The 27,757-nt window shown below is 31.5% G+C and overlaps 1 protein-coding gene across 2 annotated transcripts in view; it reads right to left on the bottom strand.

Moving 5' to 3' along the window:
* Nucleotides 1-15,269: 15,269 nt before the first annotated feature.
* LOC129234142 (suppressor of lurcher protein 1-like) overlaps nt 15,270-27,757 on the bottom strand; it is a 406,504-nt gene continuing 394,016 nt past the window's right edge. For both annotated transcript variants that reach the window (XM_054868036.1, XM_054868037.1), the window contains exons 4-8: nt 27,444-27,482; nt 25,085-25,253; nt 23,404-23,606; nt 17,873-17,923; nt 15,270-16,060 (exon numbers count right to left, since the gene is read on the bottom strand). In XM_054868036.1, the coding sequence (XP_054724011.1) occupies nt 15,990-16,060; nt 17,873-17,923; nt 23,404-23,606; nt 25,085-25,253; nt 27,444-27,482 (533 nt within the window). In that variant the 3' untranslated portion in view covers nt 15,270-15,989. The remainder of the gene's footprint in view (nt 16,061-17,872; nt 17,924-23,403; nt 23,607-25,084; nt 25,254-27,443; nt 27,483-27,757) is intronic.

Genomic DNA, 27,757 nt, shown 5'->3' with positions numbered 1-27,757 from the left:
AAATGCGGTTAGGATGCACAAAATCAATGGGAGAGAATGACATAAAGTGAAACAGTACGGTACGTACATATAGTATGTAGCAATAATAAAATGCAGTACTACAATGGTACTGTACAGTAGATACAGTAATAAATTCGACGCACTTTTTAGTTGTTCAAGCATATCGGAAATCTTTAAAAAAATTTAGTTGACAGAAACTTTCTATTTTTCCTTCCATTTTAAAACTTTATATAAACGGCCCACTTATGTGAAATTATGTTGCATCAACTTCATATTTAAAATGAGAGAGTTGTGGAGTAGCGATTTGTAAATTAACAAAGCGATGTTTCTACAAGTACAGTGCGGAGTACTTTTGCTTTCAGTGATGCTGAAGGAAAAGTCTATTCACGAAACTAATATTTAGTGCCCAATAAAGAAGGGGATACTTAAGACTTGCGATTCTCTCCCGAATATTTTCGTGTTGCGGGACTGGGAATTCGCGTTAGTCCTAAAGTTCGTTACTCGAGAAAAGTTCACCATTTAGCCATTTCGCGTGAGTCGAATCACATTGTAGCGCGAGTTCACTGCAGTTTAAAATTGCACATTGAAGTAAAGTAAACATTCTTAGCTATGTTTCATGTTTCGGATATTTTTTTAATATTTAATTAAAATACTAGTACCATTTGGGATATTTTTCCTATTTCTTTATTTTTTTCTTTTTTACTGATGTAATGTTGATATATCAACAAAACAAAAGCCAATTATTAAATATTGTAAGTTTTTTAAGTCATTCAGTGAAATGAAAAATGCTTTTATTTTATTTTATCAGAAGCGTAAGAAAAGAGATGATGTCCAGGTCCGAACCAGTAGCTTGAAGTTCAAAATCAATTAACTAATTCCTACAAAATATAAGCTCCTATAAAATTTACTCCTATGATAAAAATTAAAGTTTCTCATTTGTTTAAAAGATGTTTTTCACCATCAAATCAATTTTATGAACATATATGTATGTCTATGTAAAATTTTAATCAAGTTATGAATGCATCTATTTATATTTTCAAGTAGCCGAGTTGCACTTCTTGAATGAAATATTCACTGTCAGGAAAGGATAAAAAAACTTGAAGGTTGGAGTCGTTCAACTTTTTTAAATCCTTTCTTGCAGTGAATATTCGTAAAAATCGTAAAAAAATGGTTTTAATGACAAATTGGTTCAGTTTATCCATTCATCCATTGAAAGAATAAGTAATATACCTTGTTCAAATGAGCCCATTTATTAATCTAAAGCACTTTTTGAATTTGTTCGTTCAATCCTCAAACGGTGTGTATGTGTATGCTTTTCATTTATTTATTTTTTAAGAAGTAGCGAAGTAGCGACTACTTTTCAAAAGTAGTTCGTAGTTGCTACATTTTGAAAAAAGTAGTTGTAGTTGTAGTTAACTACATTTGTAATGAAGTAGTTGTAGTTATAGTTCGCTACAAAGAAAGTAGTTTTTCCAACCACTGGCAGATAGTGTGTCAGTATGATTTAAAGAGAGCAAAAATCCTATTTCTCACAGAGGAAAAAAAAGATAAATTTCTTGTAAATAGAATTATTTCCCCCTATTGTCAATTAAGAAAAATTATTAAGAAATCTTTTTACACAGCATAAATGTTTTTTTTTTCCAGAATAATCTTTAACGCTTTTTTTTTTTTTGAGCAATCACGATTGCTTATTGTTCTCACTTGACAGTTTTGAATTCCTATGATTTTATTTTCCCCTGCCTCCCTCTGCAGCACCACTCGTCGGCCGGCCGCTTCACGATGCTGCTCCTCTAGCGAAAACCGTCTCCAGGTTGCGTCACTTACTTGTCTATCTTTACACATACACCTACACACACATACACATACACACACAAACGCATACACACAAACACACGCACAAATACATACACACAAACATATACACAAACCTACACATACACACAACTACCCCCCCCACACACAAATGCCTACACACTTATACACATACCGCCACACACAAACATACCCCCACACACACTCGTGAATGCGAAAAACATGATTTGAATTCAAGATGTCACAGTTCAAATTATTATTATTATTGTTTTTTTAAGAGAAAGAGAGAAAAAAATTAAATACAAATAATTCAATTAAACAAAACAGTGTATTCAGCACTTTCAAAATTTCTTGCTTGTATCGTTTCTATCGGCTTTTTTTTTTTTTTTTTTTCGTGTAACATAATCATATTTTCTGTAAGAAACTTTAATTGGAATTAAATACACTGCGAGTTATGATGTAAATTGTAGTTTATCATCCTTGTTTTCCTTATGCCTTTTGTAGGCTTTTCGAAGAAGCTTTTTTTACTATACATTTATTCCTTAAGCAGTATGACTTGTTAAAATACATAGCTCTAGAAAATGTTTCTGAAATAATAACTAAATTAGCTGTCTGAACATTTCGGTTAAAAATATCACGTATATGTTGGAAAACTTAATGATGCGAGCTACTAAGAAAAACTGATGGCCTTTAAATTTGCCTGTACTTAACCAAGATTATCTCAAATCGACGGTTAAGCATTTTACGAGAAAGGGCAAAATGGTTTCAATAATAATTATTTGAAGCTGCTTCAAAATTATTAACATTCTACATATTTGAGCCATAGATGGCGCCACATTTTAGTATGTTGTTTTTCCCTCACGACATGCTTTCTTAATTTGTTTATAAGGAACCTACTAAAAAGTTGGATTTTAAATTTGATAATATGTAAAAAAGAAAAAAAAATCACGAAACAATCCAAGTTTATTTATTAAAAATATGAAGTGAATAAAATAATGTTGGTGTTGAAATTTGATGAGATGTCTCTAATGAACAGTTCATTAAATTAAACTAGGATGAATAATCGCACTTTGATGAAAAACTTTTTCTTAAACATTGTATTGATACATTTTTCAAAATAAAATTTTCAGTTTAAAAATTGTTTTTTTTTTTTTTTTTTTTTAATTGCTCTCTCTTTTTATTTTTCTGTATTTACTATGATAAAATTTTCAAACATATGTAGACAGAGGCAGATTTTCCAGTGTGCCGCCTAAAGGCTCCGAAACTAATCACAGCATATGATACAGTTCTCAAAAAGTAAAAGACATTTGGTGAAATTGATATTCCTTTTTTAGAAATTTAACATTCAAAACGCCTTCGCTATCTCGCCGCCTTTGAAAGCTGGCCACCGAACACTAGTTACATATACCTATATATAGCTAAGGCAAACCTTACCGGGCAGCATAGGGGAGAGTGGGGTACTTTGTCGCAATTTTCACTAGTGTTTTTTTTAACCAGGTTTTGCTTAGTATTTGAACCAAAAAAAAATTGTCATACTTTTGTACATGTTATGCAAAGTAATCAGCTTTCTAGTAAATGTCTAAAAATGGATTACTTTGTTTTTCCCCAAGTACTTCAAGTGTAACAAAGCGTCCCATGACAGGGTACTTTGTCACATGTAATTTAAAAGGAATAATTTGATTAATCGTTAACAACTTTTTAAATTTTCTTCACTACATTATTTACATGAAATTTTACAATTGTAATTAAATTATATGATCAACAGTACTATATGATCAACAGTATTTACTGTTCTGCAATCATACAATCAATTGAATTTTAGCCCAGCAACTCAGTAGTCCATTGTTACAGGCTAAGCCACTTGAAATTTTAATAATCCTTATCTGCGTCACAACTTTCACAAACGTGGAAGGCGGTTTCTCATGAGCATACTCTTCGTACACCGTACATTTTATCCAAAGTTATAACAAAGAGTCCCAAACTTTTTGTGGCAAAGTGCCTCGTGTGTATTTGTTTTGCTTTCATAAAGGTTTTAGCATTTTAAAATTGCTCAAACTTTATACAAAAATATATAAATATTATATATAGGGGAAAAGGGGGCACATGTGAACAATTTTTTTCATTTCTTCATTTTTCAAAAAATATTCTAAATTTCTTAACGCAAAAGTACCCCTATGATTGAATGAACTTTTCTTAGTGAAATTGATTTTTTGGGGCTTTTTTTTTAATATATATATATTTTTTACTTTACGTTATTTTCAAAAAACGTTTTCAGTTGTTCACGTGTACCCCAATAGTGGGGCACATGTGAACAGGCCTAGGGCATATTTGAATATGAATAACAAATGCAGGAGAAGCCTCATATTTTTAATGGAAAATTCTTGAGTATGAAGCATATACCTAAGTCACAAATACGTTGAAGGGTTTGTAACCTATACTTCGTGATCTTCAATTGTACAGTAATTGTTCCGCAAAGAAAATATTTTTTTCAAAATATGAAACTGTTCATTGTCAAAGTCTCGTAGCTTGTTCTGAGCACTGAAAAGTTTGGAAAAAAACTTATATGTCTACATAATAAAGTCAGTTTTGTTAGGCGGGGGGAGGGGGGGGGGGGTATTCTATATATAGATATATATATTATGATTTTAAGCTTCATAGATTGTTTGATAACTTATCTTTCATTTCCGTATCTTCTTTTTATTTCTGTTAGTATTATGTAACAAAACTCTTTAGAACCAAAAAATAAAAGTAATAAACATAAATAAATGAATTTTTAATAATATTAATAACAAATAACTATAAATTTACAAACTGGATTACAGGAAAATAAATAACACATTTTTTAACGCATATAATATCCTACCCTAATAATAATATTACGGAGACAGGCTATGGGAACTGTTCACTTGTGCCCCATCGTCTACTTTAGAGCTAACTCGCTGAAATAAATAATTCTTAATGTAATAAAAAAGTTTAAACATTGTCATAAATTTACTTGAATGTTCATACAATGGTTCTTAATACTTAGGTTTAGATTTGAAATTAGTTTTAAAAATGTTTTAACGTGAAGAAGACAGTGCTGTTTTTTTTCAACACCTGCTAAAACAAAGAAGTTACCACCACAGAAACATAAAATGGCTTATTGCTCTAAATGTTTGTCCAAAAGGTACAACTGGTACTGACCTTATTTGAGAATTTTTCCGGATTTTTGCTTGAAGTGATCTTAGTAAAACATACCATGTTCCCCTACATACCTACTTAACTGAGAGTTAAGATTTTAAAAGAAAATACTCGCATACAAAGGCGCCCATATAGGGGGGCAAGGGGGGATCCCCCCCTTTGAAATTAGAACTTTCTTGCTTTTAGTACTTTTTTCTTTGCAAAAATGTAAAAACATTTCTTCTCCAGCCGTTAAGGAATAAGTTATTAAAAGTGTCAAATTTTACTGACTCTAATTTGTCCTGAAATCAGTTTCCACGGGTAAAATATCCAGCTAAACCACGGGGAAAATATTTGAGCCCCCTACCCCCCCCCCCCCACTTGCAACTTTGTATATGGGCGCCCATGCTCGCATACCTTCATCTGATAGGTATTAGAGTAACAAAACAAATTAATACATTTATTTTCAGCACCTAATAACAATAAAACACTCTCACTCAAGCTCATTGACACACGACGTATCTGACACTATCTGCGCAGGGTGACAGCAACCTTAGGCAGCTTGGGTAAGGTATAAAGTCCTCCACCCCCCCCCCCCCCCCCCGCCGCCTGTTCAAACTTTTACTTGTAACAAAGTACCACGCTCTTAACTACGCATGGTGTGATTATGCTCCTCGTAGCACAATACTATTAAGTAAACTTGCCCCAAATGTAGTCTATTGAAAATTTGTCGCGCACCAAGGACATTTTTTATAGGTTTATTTTGATTTTTACCAGTCCTGGTGTTGTAAACTTATTTATAGTATTGATAACACCGCATTTTAATTTGAGTTTAAACCATGTTTGCATGTGCCAGATTTACCAAACCAAGTAGATACATCAAAGCTACCTATTATCTGTAGTATCAAAAAAAAAAAAAAAGAAAAATGGATCATGTTAAAAATTGATTCAATCCTTTACAACTCATTGACTGCCATATAAGGAACATTGGAAGTTCGTATAGCCATAAACATCTTATGAAGGTACTAGGGTACATTTTTTTTAAATCCACCTTTGATAGTCACCAAGTTTCGAAAAAGATTAAAGATTTCTAAAGCAATGACTGTAAGTTCACCATTAAAGAATTTATCATATTTATTTTACTCAAAAATGCGTATCTTTTAGCTCTACAATTAATCCTTCACTAAAATTCTCTTCTTTTTTTTTTTTTTTTTTTTTTTGAAAAAAGAACCCACACATTTTCTTCTACCAGTTTTATGACACAATTGATCAAAATCGTTGTATATGAATACCCTACTGCTGCTAAACCAGTCAGAAGTGTTTTCATTCTTATGGCTGCAAATCAACAACGTTACCATTTAGTATACGATCTCCACTGATGCTTTACGCAGAATGATTGCTTCGGTGCCATGTTGCTTACCTCCATGCTTGAAACATAATGCTATAAGTCATATAAAAGCTCGCAGGTTTTTATCACTGCTAAGACAGAAGTACCTTCACAAAGGGGAAGGCATAACCTTTCAGAAGCTACAAAGAAGGTATAAATTAAAAATATTTTTTAACGCTTGCTAAGGTATGCTAAAAGCTTAAAACAATTTCATCATCTTAGACAAAAGTTATCTAACTTTTCATGGTTAGTTAAGCAGTTACATAATAAACCCATTATTATCATAGATTTGTGTCTACGTTAGATTTACGTGCAGTCTGCGCTCAATCCACTACAATAACGCTATGAATATCAATTATATTATAGTAATTATCGCGCACAAATAATGATGATGCAGGTTTGTTCTGCGCGCACATTTTGATAGCATCTAACAGATATGTTGCGGAAATGTGCTACCACGCGTTGGTCATTAGTTTGCTTTATCGCGAAACAGTCAGTTACAGAGATGTGAGTAAATGACAAAAGCAGTCGTTCAAATGATGACTCGCTCAGGGGTTGGAGACAGACAGATTTAACTGCGATCTGGAAACATGGAGAAAATATTTTTTTTTTTTTTAACACATTTGGGGAGCTCGATTTTGGTGATTCAAAATTATCGAACAGTGAAAAAAAATAATAAAAAAAAACTTAACCGTGTTGTAATAAGTAAGTAATAGTGAATTTAAACTTGCATAAAGGGACCATTTTGATCCGAATGAAGCAAATTAACCACATACAAAGTTAAAAATACTCTAAAAATTAACTGATGCAGTTCTGACGGCATAACAGTTTCGCCTTTCTTTCCCCTCATTCAATGTTAGTCAAAAATATGAAAGGCGCTTTTGATACAAGATTTTGAATCAACTGAGGTATTCTTGAAACCATTTCATTCAACCATACAGAAAAAAAGCACTGTAATTACCTGCTGTTGTTTGACCTAGATAAATGTTTGTCTTTAATAATGCTATTCAGACACAGGAATTTTCTTACCAGTTCCAAAAGATTGTTTAAGGGTGTAGTCTTACTTCTAGATACTTATTTGTTATTTAAATAATATATATATATATATATATATATATATATATATATATATATATGATGTGTGTGTATTATTTTTTCTTTGTGTTTCATAGCCTGTAAGTGATTCAAATTTGTAATTTATGTAACAAAAAGTTAGTTTGTTATTGTATTTCAATTGACCGTTTTCAGATTTTTACGATAGCTGTTCATTAAGTGGTAAGACTAAATTTATTTAAAATGTAGAAGAACTTTAATCGTCATGATTTACATGGGTTTTTTTTTAAGAATAACTTCTGCTGAACTAAATGCATTTATTCCAACGTTCTATCCACTTCTTAAAAACTTGAGAACGTTAAGTTTGTAAGAACTATTTCAAAACCGCCACCATAGAGTTTAGACATGCTTTTTTGCTTTCAAAATGTTTGCCTCGTAAAAAGTTTTTTGAGATAAGGAAACAGCCAGAACTCACTAATGTAAAATAATTCTGAGATTCCTCTTGATAATGATAGCAGCAGTGTTAATCATTGTTTCTGTAATGGACGGTGAAGGTTGTCCCTCACGTTCAATATCTTCTATATTCTGATTGCCTTTCTTAAAAGCTTTTTGACAGCAAAAAGTACTGACTCGAAGTATTGCTTCTTCGTTGAAAACTTCACGTATCATATCAAAGATGTCTGATGCTGATTTTTGCAGACGAAAACAAACTTCAATCGCATAACTTTGTTTCCAAGGACGCTTCCATTTTGACAACTTGTAGGCGCCCACCAACAGGCTTCAATTCAATCACGTGATACTCAGAAACTCGAGTATGTACGCGCCAACTATCGGTAGGTTTTGTTAATACAGACCACAAATATCTTTCATGCCACAGAAATTAATATTCCAATGAGTGGTTTCGCGGCAGTAAAATTAGTCCTATTTCTCGTAGGCGCCCGTCAACAGGATTCAAATCAATCACGTGATGCTCAGGAACACGAGTCTGGATGCAACAACTACCGGTAGCTTTTGTTAATACAGACAACAGACATTTTTCATGCAACAGGAATTAATATTCCGATGAGTGGTTTCGCGGCAGTAAAATTAGTCTTATTACTTATTGAACAGCCTACGTACATTGCTCATGTTCCCATTAATAGGTACACTAGTCCATTACTAAAACAAAGGTTTAACTTAGAGTTTGATGTTTTAGAGTTTAATTTATGTTTTAATTCAGCTCTCTATATATTTTTACTTGCATTCGTTTTCTGATTTGAACCAATATCGCATTACATGTCTCTTGAATTACATACACACTTGAGGCTCATAATGAAACCGAAAGAGTTCAGTACAACAATAAGATCTTTGCAATGATCAGAGTCGGATCGGTCACTTTCTCTCAAAATCTGCAATTTTGCTAATGTTTACGGTGTCGGGGTCATCTATATATATATAAATGAATGTTTGTCTGTATGTCATCCATGAATTCAAAAACTACCCGGCAGATTTGGCTGAAACTTTCACCGTTTGTTATTTTTGGTACTGGGAATGTTTATAGAACAGTTCGAAAAAAATCCGATCGATAGTTCCTTTTTTATTCCAATTTAAATCACAATCCATTGGATAAATACGAATAAAATTAACGGCTGCAGAAATTAATTCGCGTGAAAGATCTCATTGATAAGAAGTTAGCTGTTGCCATTTTTCTTGATTTTGAACAAATAAATTCTTTCTTTATTGTTTTATGGCTTTTCATGCAACGGGGGGATTTAAAACTTTTTCTATTTGATATTTTTAGCGATTGATTGATCTTGCAAACTGCGTGAGTACAAAATTTGAGTATAGTCACGGCTTCACTTGATACCTGGACCGATTATTATGAAAATTGCTATATATATGTATTTTTCCACGGAGAAGGTGCATAATATGCTCATTGAAGCCACTCGCGACCAGGTGGCACTGCAGAGTAGCAACTTCTGCCCCGTTCAACCGATTGTCATGAAAATCAGTATAATGATGTATTTTTTTGTTGGCGTAGCAACGCGCGTAGGGTACAGCTAGTTTTGAGATAAAGAAGTCGGAGTCGCAGACGGATAAATTCCAAGAATCGGAGTCAGTCAGTTTCCCTCTGTGTCTAAATTTTGCTGAAGTTGCGGAACTAGAGTCGGAGTTGGGGAGTCGAAATCCGACTAATTTTCGGGTAAAGCAGTCGGAATCAGTTTCGACGGCCCTAAAATTCTAGTAGGATTAGGAGTCAAGATTTGGACATTAAAAGCCATTTCCAACAAAGTTTGTTTGAAACAAATAAGCCTTTTAGTGCGGGATCTATATTTACTTTTAGTTTTTCCGTAGGCGCTAATGTTAAAGAAATTGAAGTGCTCAAAATTGAGAGAAAAATTGTTCAAATCAAAAAGATATTTTCTATACATGTCCTTCATCAGGAGCTTTTTCTAACCAAGTTTGATTGAAGCATATTAGCCTTTAAGATTGGGATTTATATTTGTTTTGAAATTCCCCGTAGCAGCTAATGTTAAGTTTCTTTGAACTGTTCAAAAATTGAACGAACCATTGCTTAAATCAAAAAGTGAAATATGGAAATGAGGTGTCCTCCTCGAGATTTTTCGAACAAAAAAAAGTTCGTTCGAGTCGGACTTTTCATTCAAAAGTTATTAAAGGGGGAGAGGGACAGACAAATTGACATACATTTTCCCCATTTCAATACCCTACATTCCAATTTTTAATTTTTTGATTTTATTTATTTTGGACTTCTTTTTTTTTTTTTGGTTTTTCTCGATATTTATAGGATGCGGTAAGCATTTTATGCTTTTATGTCTTTTTCTGACCTTTACTAGGAAAGTAGGCTAAAGAGAAGATATAATTTTGTATGATGATATTATAAATGTGTTTTTGCGTATAGAAAAATATAGATTCTCTTTGGATAAAAACATTGTGCTGCTGCTTTAAATATGTTTTGAGTGTGTTAGTACCATTATAAGTTTTTTTTTTTTTTTGTTCTTCTTATAATCAAATATATATAGATGAATTCTGAAGAAAATTTCGAATCATTTTTCGAAATCAGTTTGTCTTAATTAAAAATATAATGAATAGTTTGATTAGTTTTTTAATAAGGTTGCATTTCATTGTTAAATGGATGTACCAAGACAAACAATAAAAAATAACAGACACCGAAGTATTTTTTAAATATTTAATACATAGTTTAAGGATAAAACCATACAACAAATTTTATATAAAATGTGGCAATATGAGCATCGAAAGCAGAAAAAAATTAAATTTTCTGTTAAAATTCCTAGAAAAAGTTTCCATTTTTTTTCAGAAAAAAGAGAAGAAAAGGGGTTACAATTTTAAATTAAAACACTCATTTTGTTTGCATGCTTAGAAGTAAAGAGCTATGAAAAATGCAAGCAAGGATTAACAGCTTCAATTGACTAGACAAAGATTCAGGGACTTTTTAAATGTTTTAAAAACGAAATTCAAGTACAACTTTGAAAAAAAAAAAAAACCATGTTGAGACGCACGAATATCAAACGGTTTATACTCACGAGAGCTATTAATCGTAAAGCATATCTTAATATTTGCGTTAGAAATAATTAAATTTCCTCGCATACAGGGGAAAATTGGGATTTTTTTTAGTATTCGGCATGCCCATGAGAGATAGTCCAGTCCTGAATTGAGATCATTTTTTTGTGAAAGGGATTTTTTTCCCTTGAAAAGCAGTACCGGAACTGTGCTCAGGCCCTAATTCACCTCTGATGCATTTATTTAGGAATCAGTGGCAACTCTGCACCACATTTATTTGTGCAATATCGACTGCTGTTGATTTCGAGTATATTTCGTTTTTCAATGAAATAAAAGAAATAATTTCAATTTTCTATGTAATCAAATTTTCAATTTGTGACCTGACCATCATCATTCGTTTTTATTTACACGGGAACACAACAGGTGGTACAAACTTGCAGGAGATGTAGGGGAATCAATGACGAATCTTAACCACATAGCATTTCAGGGACCTCAGTGAGGTAAAGGGAGTTTTACAGGAGCTCAAAACTTAAAGTTGTTTCTTTGGGTACAAAATGCTTTGGAAAAATTATTTTTAAAAAGCTATAAACGTCGTTTGCAAATTGCAAAATTTGTTGCATGCGCCTGTCTGTGACTAATTAGAAACTATGTTTTTCGAAATAAAAATTCTCGTTTATCCGACACTTGGCAGAAACACTTTAGAGCAGGGATTAGTAAATGGAAGGAGCAAATCCAATCATTGGGTTAGCAAAAGCTGAGGCTTAGACTCCAAGCCATGTGACTCAACAACGACGAATGGTTGACACGTTTTGCGTGGAATTAGAGAGAGAGAGAAAAAAAAACAATATTTTTTCCAATGTTTTGATTTAAAATCTGTCACGTGACTTGGGGTCTTTGAACCAAGCAAGCTAGTCTTTACTCCCTCCCTTTCATTTCTTTTCTTTTTGAAACACCAAGGCATGCGCTTGTTTCATTACATTGAATAATGTTTTCAAAATACATTCTGAATGTTTAATAGAAATACCTATAACGCGTTACATTAAATTTGAATATGCGTTCAGTACCCAAAGGGAAAATCTTAGAGTTTTCAAATCCCCAAGGAATCTGTAACGCACGAAGGAGCGATTTCCGATCCTGAAGGATTCTACATGGTCATTGTTCCTCTACATTACAACAACTTCAAGTTGGATTCAGAGGTAGTTAACCAACCCGTAGATATAAATTATTTTGTGTATTTTTTTTTAAGTCTAGGACCTTTTTCAAGGCTATAATTTCAACTTACAGAATAATATTTTTGTTGTGAACATTTGCATTTGTGCTGATCTTCAAATTATCCGCACAAGTGCAAGCATTATTTTGCTTGCAAAAGAAAAAAAAAAAAAAAAACGGTCATTGAAATGGAAAAGTTATTACGTATAAATTTGCTGTATATCCCTTCCTCTGCCCTTTTTTTTTTATTTATTCAATTAGATTAAATTTAGCACTCAGCCATCTTTAGCGAAATCCCTGAATCTTAATCACAGATTACAATTTTACTTTTTCGATGAATCGTAATTAACAAATGAAATAAGTACAATGGGAAAAGTTCCTCAATATTAAAAGTAAAAGAATGACCCTAATTATAATTAGTGAAAAGGGAGTCAGTTCTTTCTTCGTATCAAAACAATGTTAATTAATAAAATTTTAGCATTCACACATTTCAAATTGTAGCAAAAATATGTCACTGAATGTCGTTTTCCGAAATGCTTTTTGGTATGTGGAAAAAACCGATTTACAGCATGAGAATGTATACATTTAAACAAAAATCTTCATTTTCGAATTGTTTCTAACCGTTTTTGAAATTTACCAGAAACAAATGAAGCAAAACAACTATGCATTACATTGCTGTCGATCCCTTTTTATTATAATTAACTATAAAGAAATTGAAACTTATAAAGATTGACGTCTCCGTTCACCTGATGTAGATTGTTTAGTTTCATTAAAATTTTAAAGAACTCTTCAATCTGCAAACAGTAAATCCCATCGTAAAAAGCATTCTTGTTATTTTCTTTGGATTAATAGATTACACATGTTTTGAAACACCTTTTAGAACTTTTTAAAAATAAATACCTTTCATCAGACCACTAGATGGCAGCACCGCAAAATAAAAATCATGGAAATTGTGTCTTGACTATAAACTAGGAAAAATAATGGTGTTTGTTCGTTCTTACTACATGATCTCTATTCACGATCAAGTAAGGATGTTTCTCCATTACTCGGTACTTCACTTGCTACAATATAGGCTTATCTTTCATTTCATTTATTGCAACCATGTACAGCCAAAATTACATAGAAACTGATTGTTTGGCGATGTCATGCGTTATTTTGTCTTTTCAATTAACTTTCAATGAAATCAACAAATAAATATGACTAGAGGATCAATTAAAAGGCAAAAAAAAAATAATCACCCATTAAAAAAATTAATTAAACCATTCTAATATAAAGTAGTCCGCCGAACAACACAACAATTTATTAAAGCGCGCAAAAAGTTGGACAAAAAAATCCCACTAACTAAATAAAACAGCTTTAAAAGCTCCATCTTAACATCAAACAATCTGTTTAATAAATATAGTGAGATATTATTAAGCATTAAGATTTCTATTAAGATGTAAAAGCTAAAAAAGAGCAGCAAGCTCATTCACGACAAAGTAAAAGATATTTTTGTTTTGTTCTTGTTAAAGGAAAAACGCCAGGCCAAGTGATGTACTTGTAACAGATACAGAAAATTACTCAAGTAAGTTGTACTTTTGCATCGGCAAGAAACAGCTGAACGTAAATCTTTATCTTTTGCGACCAAACTGCAAAATTGTTTAAACCTTTCAAAGGTATACCTGAAAAATTAAAAGATCATGCATTCCCGAATAGTCTTTTGAAAACGCGCAAAAGCATAAAAAAAACGACAGATGCGTTAGAAATAATTTTGGTGGAGAGTTTAATGCCTTTAACGCATAAACATGCGTACCTTCCCGAATAGTCTTTTGAAAACTCACAAAAGCATAAAAAAAATAAAAGACATAAGTTAGAAATAATTTTGGCGGAGAGTTTAATGCCTTTAACGCATAAACAAGCGTACCTTCCCGAATAGTCTTATGAAAACTCGCAAAAGCATAAAAATAAAATACAGATACGTTAGAAATAAATTTGGTGGAGAGTTTAATGCATTTAATGCATAAACATGCGTATCGTCCCGAATAGTCTTTTTAAAACTCGGAAATGCATAAAAAATAAAAGACAGATACGTTAAAAAAATTTTAGTGGAGAGTTTATTGCCTTTGAAACATAAACATGCGTACCTTCCCGAATAGTCTTTTGAAAACTCGCAAAAGCATAAAAAGTAAAAGACAGATAAGTTAGAAATAATTTTGATGGAGAGTTTAATGCTTTTAACAAATAAACATACGTATTTAGAACCGTAATTTAGTTTGATTAAAAGTGGACGATTGACCTTCAATTAACCATGAAGTAAAATTAAAATGAAAAAAATCGTTGTAAATATTTTCAATTTAGGGTACGAATAACGCATCGACATTTTTTCGATAGCATTTATCTTGTCTTCTGTTGACGAGTAAAGTTTTCTGCACATATTCCTGATATTTTCCTGCTAAACATAAAAATGAAATTTTAACTTAAGCGTCTTTATGTAGTATACTATATTTGGTATAGATTAGTAAGCATAGATTTCATGTATGTAATCTATGATGAACAGAACCTCCTCCATACAGTTTCTTTTGTTTGTAAGCCACATATCATTAATAAAAACAAAATATTATACGATCTGATCAACTGGAAGATTGTGTTACTTTGCAGTCTTTTCATCGAGTGAAAGGATTTAATATTTCACTGATTAGTATTTCACGTTTAGCATATTATAGCAATCCGAAAAACAATGCATTTTTTAAACTACATAGACATTTAATCTTTGTTTTATTTTCAGCAACTCATGCACCAAAATGTAAATTATTGACTTAAATTATTTTCTCGAAGCAATTGTTTGATTTTTTAAAGATTATGCCCGTAAAACTTCAAGTCATTTTTCCGGGTCGTTGATTGAACATGGTAAGATCTGCCATAAAAAAATAATAAATAAATAAATAAAAATAAATCAAGTTCTACACACTTGAAGAGTGCTGAGCTGCAGAGGTGGTGAAGTAATTTACGAGTCGCATCACATGACTGTTGTTTACAGGACGGGAACTCACTGTGATTTTTAGGTTCGAACATAAAAATCAATATTTTTATTACCATATTATCTCAGATCTGCTTTATTCTTTTTTTCAGAAAATGATGTTATTCAGAAAGCTTTAAATTTATTAATCAAAAGCATCCAGAAATGTCCTCTGGATGAGGTGGTCGTGGGCATAAAACACAACTTGCAATGTTGCCTTAAATCCAGGAGACATTCGGTCATCATCACTGAATCTTCTGTTCGGTACTCAGTGTAATCTGATTGGTAACAGGCTGAGAACAATAGAATTTCTCCGACACTTCCTTTTTCAAGGACATTTTTAGAGTTAGGAATGAATAATTGTAACATCTTCTCGCAGTTCCTAAAACACAAACATGTACCAATTTCTTCGTATATGTATAGAAAATATTATACAGAATAAAGCAAACAACAAATTTAACCAATAGAGTCGCTAGAACTAGGATCACATGACGTATCTGATGAGACATATATTACGACAGAAGGTTGTCCAGAACGATCACTCAATCTTCGTAATCGAAGCCTTAATGTAAAATTAACCTTCAAAATTTTTGCTCTACATCGTAAAGCCGAACTCTGACACGATTGGTGGAAATGTCGATAGTACACTCTCTATGTTGGCTGCATTTTCCAACACATTATCAAAATTTGTTCTTGACATCTTAGTGCAGTCATACGAAATTCTCAAATAGCTGGAACGTCACAAAACTTTTTGCATTCATAAACACAAAAGGTCATTGTGTTATAAACACTAATTTTGTATCACAATTGCAATGGATGATACATGAGTTTTCCTCAACATCAAAAGATATCTTGTTAATCCAACAGTATGTACACCATCATAGCAAAGATAATCCAGAGGCAATCCACTTGTCGGAGAACGACGCCTATTAGAAAAAAAATCATAAATATATTTTGTTAGTTTTTACTACCCTGGGTGGTTCAAAACTATACAAAACATATAAAGGCAATCATTTTTTGAGGTTAATTCTTAAAAAATGGTGTGTCAAACTTTCAATATTTTTGACTATTAGTGTAGCTATATCAGTTTTTAAATCTAAACTTAACTTACATCTATTATCTTTATGACATTACTGGCCAAAATTATTTCAGCTTCAATAAATGTAGCTTTTTATCAAGAATGAGAACAAGAAAAAGAATAGTAATTTTTTCTTCAGCCATTATTTGATAATGGCAATGTGTTAAATTAGTTAAAAAACATGGCCTTATTAAGTTATTGAAGAAAAATAAATTAAAAAATATTAATAAGTTAAACTAAATTGAAAAAAGGCATTCATAAGCAATGTTCACTTTATAAGTAGTTGGAATCCAGTGGGGAATCAATATGGGAAAAATAGAAAAAAAAAAACAGTTTCAAGTTTTTTGAGTAATCTAGTTGGTAGGAAAATGTATACAAATTCAGTGCAATTTACTCGAAAAGCATTTAATCTATTTTTAGGCTTCCTCAAAATTTTATCACAACAAACACTCTTTTAGGCATAGTTTCCTCAAGCTTGTTCAACCCTTCGTTTGGTATTTCATTAGCCCAAACTTCACTATAATCGTTTTCTTAAACGTCACCAATACATTTACCCTGAAATTCAGTTTAGTTGAAGAAAAAAAACACTTTTTAGGGCTTATCCTTAAAAAATGACGGGTCAAACTTGCAATACTTTTGACTAGTAGAGTAGTTGTATCATTTTTTAAATCTAAACACACATGAAAACATGAGTTAATCAAATTGCAACTTCATAATCAAAAATTATTATTATTTTTTTTTTCATTTTAGTATTTATCAGTGCGTTGAAAAAAATAAATGAGGTAGACATTGCATTTACACGGAGATAGAATGGCACACATCCCAAAAAGGTTTCATTTTTCATGTAAGTGATGTTATTTTATATTCATATAGTACACAACGTGCAGTGTTCCATAATATACAGTGCGAAAAAAAATTTCTTTGTATGTACGTAAATTTTTGGAGATGACATTTTTTTTAGTTCACACTTATATGAAATAAGAAATACATTTATTTTCATTTTTAGCAACATTTTTAGGGGCGAAAAAAAAATCGGAGCAATTAGTTTTTGTTCAACTAAAGGACGATGAAAATAAGTTTTTTGGTAAAAACCATACTTATTTTGAGTCTTTTGTTTTTTCAAAGATTTTTTTTGGTAAACGATTAAAAGTTTTTCTTCAAAAAAAGTTAAAATATGATCTGCTTTTACAAAGTAGTGATTTTTAAAAAATCAAATTTAAATTTTTATTTTTGAGGAAGTACTGACTAAAAAAACCGTTCTTCAAATTGACAATATCAAAATACGTTTGATAATTGTGAAAAATATCTGAATTAAAAAAAATTAGAAGAAGAAATCCCATTAAATAGTGAAATTTATTAAAACACAAAATCCCTTAAAATTTCAGAACATTAATTTTATTTAAATGTTATGCTGTTAAGTTGTTTTTTAAACCTAAACTGAGGGTGACATATTTTATTTGAAGTAAGCAGTTTTGAACATTAACAAATTCTGTTCGAAATACTGCGCAATCTTAGATTATTTACAGAATATTGATCTGAATCTGGAAAATAGATGGTATACGCGAAAACTGTCTTTTTTACTTTTATACGGAACTTCTTATCATTTTTTCATAAAAATTTGAAATCAGCAATCTAATTTAAAATGAATTTTCATACTTACTGGAAGCGTCTTCTACGAAAGTGCTGGATATTCTTTTCACAGTAGCAGGATCTAAGGAAGACAAAGTAGAACAATTGAACAAAAAAAAAATGTGAATATATAGTTCATCTATAAATATAACATAGACTCTAAACAAGTGTTTCTGGGTAAACTAAAGAACTACATTCTCATTTAGTTGACTTTTTCAGTTTATGTTGGTTAGTGCTGGAAAGGTTTATACAGGGTGGCGCAAAAGTAATGTCAAAATTTGAATTGGCCTCCATTTTTGCAGATGGCGCCAAATATCACTGTGCTTTGATATTTATGATGTAGATATATACTGAATCAGTTGTCAACAAGCCATGGAGCGATACAAACGTCAAAAACATAGATTTTTTGTTATGCTTATTTGACAAATTTTAAGTCTGTTCTTTTAGCGCAACGGGGATTTCATCTTCGTTTTCCCTGTCGTCGTGTTCCATGTGTTTGAACAAGTAAATGGCTTACCACAACAAACCACGTGGCTTGTCTTGAAAACATTGAAGAAGAAGTCGCCAATTTGGAACCAGGTGTTTTGCGAGCAATGCGAGTTGTTATGCATCAACTCGGGAGGTAGCTATTTGAGCGATGTAATTTTTTCCAAGTAATGTCACAAATTTTACACTTTCAAATAAACTTTTAATGGAAACAGAGCTCTTTTCTTTTTTTCATTTATAAAAAAATGACAGCCGATTCAAATTTTGACATTACTTTTGCGCCACTATATAGAACGTTTCGATAAAATTGATGACTAGTTCTTTTTTATTATAATTTTCATTTTAGGACCCAAAAATGTATTTTTCTATTCGAAATGTATATCGTATTACCTCTATTTTAGTTTCATTGAAAAGCGAGGAAAAAATATTCCATTAGGTTGGGAGATTTTACAGCTACGGTCTAAAGGAACGGAGGGCTTTAATTAACCAGAGAAAAAGTTATTTGCAATTTAATAAGGGGAACTTAACTTTAAATTGAACACTTGAGTCGTTGCCACTTTTGCTGAAATGTGGTTTGATAAATTTCTTCAACTTTTTAGGTCTCTCCGTTGATGGATGATTTAAAATTTTCCCGTTTTATTATTATTATTATTATTATTTTACCTTTAACGGCATTTCATCTGAGCATTCTGTTTGTGCAGCTTAGAGGCGTCGCTAAAATATATTGTTTTGGATTTCTAAAGTTTTTATACTCTTGCAGTTTATCTAATCGAGACCTAGAATTCACTGTTCTGAGTGTGACGCAGGGCTCCTTTTCAAATGGTATATAGAATACCCCCACTTTTAGGGATCCGGGGGTTTCACCCCTGGAGGAAAATTTGTGAAAAGGATATACAATTCTGCATTTTAAAATCTTATAAGGGATGATAAGATAAACAAAAATTCGAAAAAAAATAGGCAAGTTAAATTGTTTTAGTGTTATATAATTTAAATGTGTTTTGTAATGTAAGTTAATGCTTAAAAAGAAATGGTGGATAGATATAGAAAATAAGTAACAAGAGAGTTAACATCCTGCTCATTTAAACATTTCATAATTAATACACTTGATAAGAAATAAAATTGAAGCTCATTTTGCTAAGCAGCTTCAAGGATAAGGAAGTATTCCAAAATAATCATTTTACACACAATTTCTGCACCTAAGCTTTTGTACTTGTTGTACAATGTTTTTTTTTTCTCCCATCAGAAAAGAACATTGCCTGTTCTTTTAATTTTCACTTCTGAACTATTCAAAAAAGAAAATAAATTTTAAAAAATCGTTATTTTTTTCTAAGCACTCCCAAAACTGGGGGGGGGGGGGTATTGCCCCTCGTCGTCCTTCTTCCCCCCATAAATCCGCCCATGCTCTTTTATCAGTTATATATTTTATTTCTTATTCAGATAAGTCTTACATTACATTTTTGAACTTTTGCTATACATAATTATTGTAGGTTTTTTTTTTTTTTTGTTCAATAATGGTACCTTCCATTTCAAGTAACAAGCACCCATTAAGAACATATATATATATATATATATATATATATATATATATATATATATATATATATATATATATATATATATATATATATATATATATGTGTGTGTGTGTGTGTGTGTGTGTGTGTTTTACCAGCGAAAATTTTAAAACTATAAAGAGCCATAAATTCGCGTAACCGAATTTTCTTTTACGCAAGTCCAAATTACCTCTACTCAACTTAAGAACAGGACCGCCTCCTTTTAAGGACGTGGAGTTTAAAAAAAAAGCTTTTCTGATTTTTGACTTTGTCATTCGTCTTCTGGACGATTCTCGAAAAAATATCCAGTGCGTAAAGTTAAGTTTTTTAAATTTTACTTAATTAGCTATTAATTAAAGATGGAATTAACTGTTATGCTTTGATAGTATACTTAAGCATGCATTATTACCCAATAACATTTTTTGAAGACTTTGGTTATCTGGAAAAAATAAAAAAGTTAGCGGGGACATTTTTTCGAGAATCACCTTTATAAAGTTAAAACAAAACATACATATGCAGTAGTTGATTTTGTCTGCTGAGACATTTACAGCAACATTCATTTGAACCGGACAACGAAATAACCTGCAAGTCTTTTTTTGGCGATAGCCAGAGAAGTTATCAAAATCTGCGAAAATCTCTCACAGGTTAAGTTTCAAAATGTATTATTAGAGTATGTCCTTTCAATTTAAACTGAAACACATCTTAGCTCATATCTAAGAGCGAGTGGTTATTTTCAGGTACGAAGTTTATTGTAAACTTCAAAGGCATAATATTGGTTGCCTTCTGCTCTTTTAGCTATTGAAGAAAAAAACAATGCATGTGACAATCAAAAGAGAGCTACAGTAGGAAGTGTATAAATAGAATGAGAAAATTAAAAATGTTTGTAAGTCAGTTAAAGATTCAGATAAAATGTGAATAAAGATCTTTTGTTACTTAAAGACCTATTGGGACATTTTGAAACATATTGCAGAATAAATATGCAATAACGGTATAAAATGATTTTTTTTTCATAAAGTGCTAAATTTTTGTTCAAAACTTTGCACAATGAAAACTAAACTGTCATAGTGGTTTTTAAATTCCAATTATAGAATTAATAGCGTCCTTTGTGTAACAAAAAAATATGTCTTTTCTTCCCCCCCTTTTGGACATTTTTTATCGCGAAGAATCAAACCTTGACCTTTTAATACGATTACTGTTTGCTTAGCAATCAGTTATTCTTTCCAGTAATTCATTATTTAAAAAAAAAAAAAAATGCGTGGATAGTTTTAGGATTTTGTACTCTTTCAGTTAATTGATGTAGGGTTTTAGTGTAGGTTTTTCTCAAATTCCTTTTCTAATTATTTTTCCATATTTTTTGGGGAATGTAATACCTTCCTTTTTTTTTCTTCCTTTAACACAAACAAACGTAAGAGATGATACATTTTAACTCCGCCCAACGTTCTTTTTTCTTGACCGGGTTAATTGATTCTTCATTAACGATTCAATTCATATTCAATCCGAATATTTCTTCCGATGTTCTAAAAGATTAGAATCCTATTAAATCTTTTACAAGTGTTTTTTTCAGAATGCAAATTATTTTTTCATTGCTCCTGGCAATTTAACTCGAATAAGAGATAAAGTTGTTTTTTAATATCAAATATTGCTGTTTACTTTAGTGTTAAAAACACTTAAGGATCCGTTCTTATTCTTTTAACTTTTCATTAAAATTCAGAAAAGAATATTTGAGCGTTCTATGAAACTGAACTTCATTTTTTTGGCAGCATTTGACAAAGAAATATGCAATAGAGAAGTCTTTCGAATTTTTCATTTGAAAAATAGGTCCTTTTTCATTGCTTCACTTAGAAAGATCAATCAAATAAAAAAAAAAAGGAATTGAAAGCAATTCCAATGTAATATTTAATACATAGCACAGTAATCTTCTTGACAGAGTAAACAGCAATTTACATTACAGAAATTCACGATGAAAGAATTTCATGTCCGCGGTGAACTTCTGTCGAGTAAAACGTTTTAAAATGTTCTGGACTAGACCGTTTCTTAACTAAACTGTTCCTCTCTCTTAAACGTCAAGATGAAAAAATATATAAATAAATACCCCTCAAACAAGGGCGCATCAATTGAAAGTCAAAGTACGTTATATATATATATATATATATATATGGGTCATTCTTAAAAAGGTGTAACTTTTCAGTCAAACTCCTTATACAGAAAACATTTTAATTAACAATTTATTTAACAATGCTTTTTAATTTCATCAAAAATATATCTATTTTAACCAGCCAACATTTTTTTAATAATAGTTTTTATTTTAGTATATTTTTGGTCCACAACATGTGAATTCTCACCTCAGTGGCATGTCACACACCTTTTGCGACTGTTTATGTTGCTTAATAACTTTTTTAATTAAAAGTATGTACTTATTTATTTATTATTCCTTTTTCAAGTGTCTCAAATGCTACATTTAATTTTTTTAATATTGGCTTTAAGTTCGTTTTTGTAGGTCAAGGAGTCATGTCACACAATAAATTCTCACCTCCGTTACCTAAACACAATTCCTCATTAACACGTCGCAGTAATGACATCAAATTTCATTTTCCATGATACAAGAGAGCCTCCTTATTTATTTTCTTTTCAGCCATAGATGAAGTTGTAAGTTTTTTTATCGAAAAAAATTTTGCTTTAAAAAGTTAGTGTCGTTACTCTGACTTCTCACCTCCGTGAACTTGAATTTCAGGGATTTAAGTTAATGTAAAACGAGCTGATGTGTGCATTACATGACTTTCTTTTACTCCAATTTAGTGTCATTTCCCCATTACTGGCAATTTTAATGTGATTCAATAGTTTACTCTCTTAATATCACAAACAGTGGCCAAATTAAAACTTATTTAAAAATAATAATAATAAAAAAAAAATCGTCAAATTTGTCGCCAAGTTGACGACAAAACTTGGCGACCAAAAGACTGGTGATGTTTGAGCCACTTTTTGCTTCGACAAAATCAAGCAGCCTGTCATCGTTTTAATAAGAAAATTTGATAGATATAACTTCAAACTGCACTTTAAAAATTACCTTCTAGGACATTTACCCCCAATTTTTGGCTTTGACAGGAAAAACAAAGTACCGACCGCTCGTTGCAAAAACAAAGCATATTGTCACAATCTACCTATGCAATTCTGAAATTCCATCCTATGCGAAACGATTTCTGTCAGTTGAATTTTATTTTCGATCTCCAGAATGTGCATGTAAAATAAAATATTGTAAACTTTGTAGTTTGTACATATTTAAATAATGATATTTCCCCAATTGTAAGTGGTTAATTTAGTTAATTTCAATGAACAGAAAAACTATGGCGTCAATACCAAAACTAATGATTAGAATTTTCCCGCAACTAATAATACATTTTATATAACCATACATTTTGCTGGTTTCCATACGAAATATAAAGAAAATTATTAATAGCTTAGTTGAAAATGAAGAGGAAGCATCAATTCAATTTTAAGACATTATTTCAAGAAAATATCCCGTTACCAATAGTAGCTTCGAATCTGTAAATAGCTTGAAAGCCAGTGCCGTCGAACTTGTCGTCCGACTTGAAAGAAACCCGGAAGAAATTGCCGTCAGACTCAACCGGATCCGGAATCTTCGGGCCACACAGACGAGGTAACTTTCTGTCCACAGAGCTCTTGTAATTCGAAAACTCGACATAATCGCTTGAGGTTTGCGATTCACATCTAAAGTGAGAACATACAAATTCAGTATCAATATCTTTGCAGTAGTATTATTATTAGTAACAAGATTTAGTAGCTACATAACGGATCATTACTTGAATTTTGTTCAACATAACGAGTTTACATTAAATGAATGAGTTGAATCCACATTCTAATAATCTTTGGAGGTAATTGTTTTGACAACGAGAAATTTCCGGCAAAAAAAGCTCTGATTTTTATTTCAATTACTGAGGGATGATGATGTAAACCTTTAAATCGTTTATTTTGGGGTACTTCATTATTGGATTTAAATTGATTGGAGAGAAAAAAAATCATTTAATGTTTTAGGCCACTGGCAATGTAAAACCATTACGTTTAAACTTGCGTGCATCAGTGACATATGACATATGGTCTTCAGATTTTACGACCTCTGAAAGATGAAGCAATAATTACTGCAGATCTTTTAGATACCAGTCACTAGCTTTGGTAAGCAACCAAAGCTTGTAAAGTTTTGGATCTTTACTCGTGTACACAGTGGTCGGAAGTAGTGCTCTACACGTAACGAAAGTATTGTTGTCGCTACATGTTTCCGTGGTTTGTAGTGCGCTACTTTTTGAAACAAGTAGTGCAGTGAGTACGAAAGTAGTGGTTTGTAGCGATTCCTCGCACACAACTTTTAACTCCAGTTAAATAAAATAAATAAGGTTCGAACAAATCTTACTTGTGCAAATTTTACTCGATTACGTCAGCAGACGCAGTAAAGCTCCATAAAGACGAGTTTACCAGACCTATTAGACAATTTGACAATATTTCAGTTTGAGGCCATCTATCTGTTTGGAGACAGTTATTGACAGCTGAAATTTCATATATTGCCAATATTGGCATTTAATAGTGTACGGCCGAAAAATAAAAGAATATGGACGAGCAATAGTTGTGTTGTGTTTTTTGGCATCAAAATAGCGTCTTTAAGTGATACCTGTGAGGCGTCACAAATCTGTTAATATGTGCCTCTAGCCGATGTGACTCCAAATGTCGTTTGTTATTAGCTTTCACGTGACACGCTTTTCTGTTAGGGTGTTGGCGTTTATACTCACAAAAACCCTTATTTTTTTTGTAAGGAGTGTTTATAAATGAAACATTTTTCTGAAGAAGTGCTCGCACGCCTTTGAATGAAATACTGTAAAAACATTATGTAATCTTACTTAATAAATACGGTGAAACATTCTGCACTTTGTGTAACTTGATTCTGGCGGCTAATTTCCTCCATACAAGCTTAACTGATAAAACTGGTGTAACTTTAAGAGCGATGCGTAATCGCTTTACATGCTTAACGTTACACAATCTTTTTAAAGTGCAGCAGAAAAAAAAAGTAATCTCACCATCTATCGGTGAAAAAAGATTAAGAAAACAAAACTGAAAATTATATTTTTAAATAATGGGAAAGAAAAGGATATGCTTCGATTTCTGTTTAACTATTAGATTTTTGAAAACATTCAACTTACGGAGGTATTCCTTCGACATCAAATCTGTCAAATGCAATAGTAATCCTTTCATTAGGCTTCCCTTGGAAGTAATAGTGGCACTCAGTATCCCTGGGGTAGAGACCGGGGTAGTTAGGAGAGGTGAAAGTACCATTGTTTCGGTCCATACTTCGGAAAGTGAAAGTACAATCTAAAGAGGAAACAAAATGAAAAAATATTACTTAAGTATTGAACAATATACATTTCCACACTCTTTTTGTCGTTTAAACGTAAGAATATTTTGTGAGCTTAAGAATAAGAAAATAAGACATGTTTTAACGAGAGAAAAGAAAAACTAAACGAAAGACTACTTTTAAAGGTTTTTATTTTCCTAAATAAAAAACAAGATTTGAGATCCTACTAAAATTAAAAATGAAAAATTATTACCTAGACGAATATTTCGGAAACAGTTCTTTATAGATACGTTTATCTAGAAAAATACATGAATACATCTATTATAATTTTTATTTTCTATAAAACTGCTAAAAATAACTCCATCATACTTTATTTCGTTGAAAGTACAGTGAATCTCAGTAGCAGATATACTTACTTAAAGCCTATATTTGATTCGAAATAAGCCTAAACAATTTATAAATTTTTGTAATCCAGAATTGCAAGTTCCAAAGTTATATCAAAATGACAATCTAGATAACTTGACGAGAAGGTAGCATCAAAACTTGTTCATAGCGCTTTATGTTTTTGAGCAATATACAGAGCGTTTGGTTATTGAGTCCTTTTTCATGCTCTTATTATGAAATACTGATAGGGGTACCAGAAGAAGTAGATTCATCATCCTAATATAATAAACAGTATACTAAATTCGGGACACAAAAACGTCAAATTTCGTAATTTTTTGTTATCATTTTAAAAACTACTCCGCTTTCTTCTGCTTAAAAGGAACGAATAATATAATTTTTTTCATTGCATGCATTTAACTAATATTGCATTTAACTTTAAGACTTTAAACGCGTTTTTTTCCATGATGCATTTTTTTCCCTATTTCTTGCATTTAAACTCGTATAAGTCAGGAACCGATAAAGATAAAGTAATAAAATTTGGAGCATATCTTTTTCAAACAGTTTACTTTAATTTTCCTGCGGTGAGTTTGAAAAAAAAAACTTTCCTGCAAGAAAAATGATTAAAAAAAACGCATCTTCGAATATTTCGAAATTTTCCTTCATTTTTTTTTTTTTAAATTGAATTAATATTTTTAAAAACGTCGTTCAAAAATTAAAACTTAGATATTTGTGCATAATTGTTTGAAAAAAAAGTTGAAAATTGACCTGGAATATTTTGAGTAACAGCAATTTAAAGCGACCCCATTAAAAGTAAATAAATAAATAAATATTTTTAAAAAATATTTATGTTGTGATTTTCTTATTAAATAGATGGTGAATCAGTGCAAAAAATTTCAAAACTTTAAAGTATTTAACAAAAAAATTTCAAAATGTCTCCCGGATCCCCCTAATAAACATAACGTCTGTAAATCTTGTCTCTTTTCATTTTTTTCTAGTTGTTTTTATTTCTTTTAATGGGAATATTCTTTTTACCATTATAATTTCTAAAGTGTGATTAAAGTTGGCAGATGTAGTTTTCTCTGCAGTACAGACAAATATTAATGCGCATTTTTTTCCCCTACAAATACTTCTAGAAAGCATCTGAGATCACAATACTACTTTGCATCAGACTTTAACTGTGTGGAATACTCTTTGCGTTTCCAATACAAAAGCAACTCAACTGGAAAAATATAGTAGCATTGTCTCCTCATAAAATAATCTGTATTCCGCCCAGTTCAGGAAGCATAAATCCGTCTGTAATCAAAAACATGAAAGCAAGCAGATCAGTTTATTGCCTCTTTGCAGATCAAGGCCGGTAAAAGTCCTAAGACGTAAATGCGTCAATCACTTCTGCTGCTCCTAATTCCTGGCGAGACTGAAAACAATAACGAAATCTCTCATCTTCTTTTCCTAATCTTGTCCGACGCCAGCAATCGAATGACAGCTCCATTTCATTACATTGAATTGGACGTGGGGGAACATCAATGGGTAAGAGTGATCTTCGACATGGAGAGCAAGTATGATGGAGGAGCCCTTTTGGGAAAACACGGAGCCAGTCTTGTCGGAGCCTAATGAAAGGCAAAACTACTCTGGCTAATGAAGAGAAGCGTCTCTTTTGTTTTCAGTGAATGCGACGACGTTTTTTGCATTTGATGCTTTGTTATGTCGAGAGCACAGTCTCAACAAAAATGTATGCAATGTATATTAACATTAAAGTTTATGTAACACAAAAGTTTATTGAATTTTTCTTGATGCAAAAATAGTAAAATATTTTATATTCTTACCAGACCCAGGATCTCTTTTTGTATCGGAAATTCCAAAATCTGAAAGAAAAGAAAGGATTAATTTTCCTACTAAGACTAAAAATGTTTTACACTTGAAATGTAACAGTTATCTTTCAAATGCTCCCAGCAAAAATTGCAATCCTTTTACAGTTATAGATACTTAATATATATATATATATATATATATATATATATATATATATATATATATATATATATACACTGAAGAGCCAAAAAAACTGGTACACCTGCTTAATATCGTGTAGGGCCTCCGCGAGCACGCAGAAGTGTCGCAACACGACGTGGCATGGACT

The sequence above is a fragment of the Uloborus diversus genome, chromosome 1, assembly GCF_026930045.1.
Source record: "Uloborus diversus isolate 005 chromosome 1, Udiv.v.3.1, whole genome shotgun sequence".
Classification (NCBI taxonomy): domain Eukaryota; kingdom Metazoa; phylum Arthropoda; class Arachnida; order Araneae; family Uloboridae; genus Uloborus; species Uloborus diversus.
The sequence above is the reverse complement of the archived record's forward strand: the minus strand, read 5'-3'. Positions and strand labels throughout refer to the sequence as shown.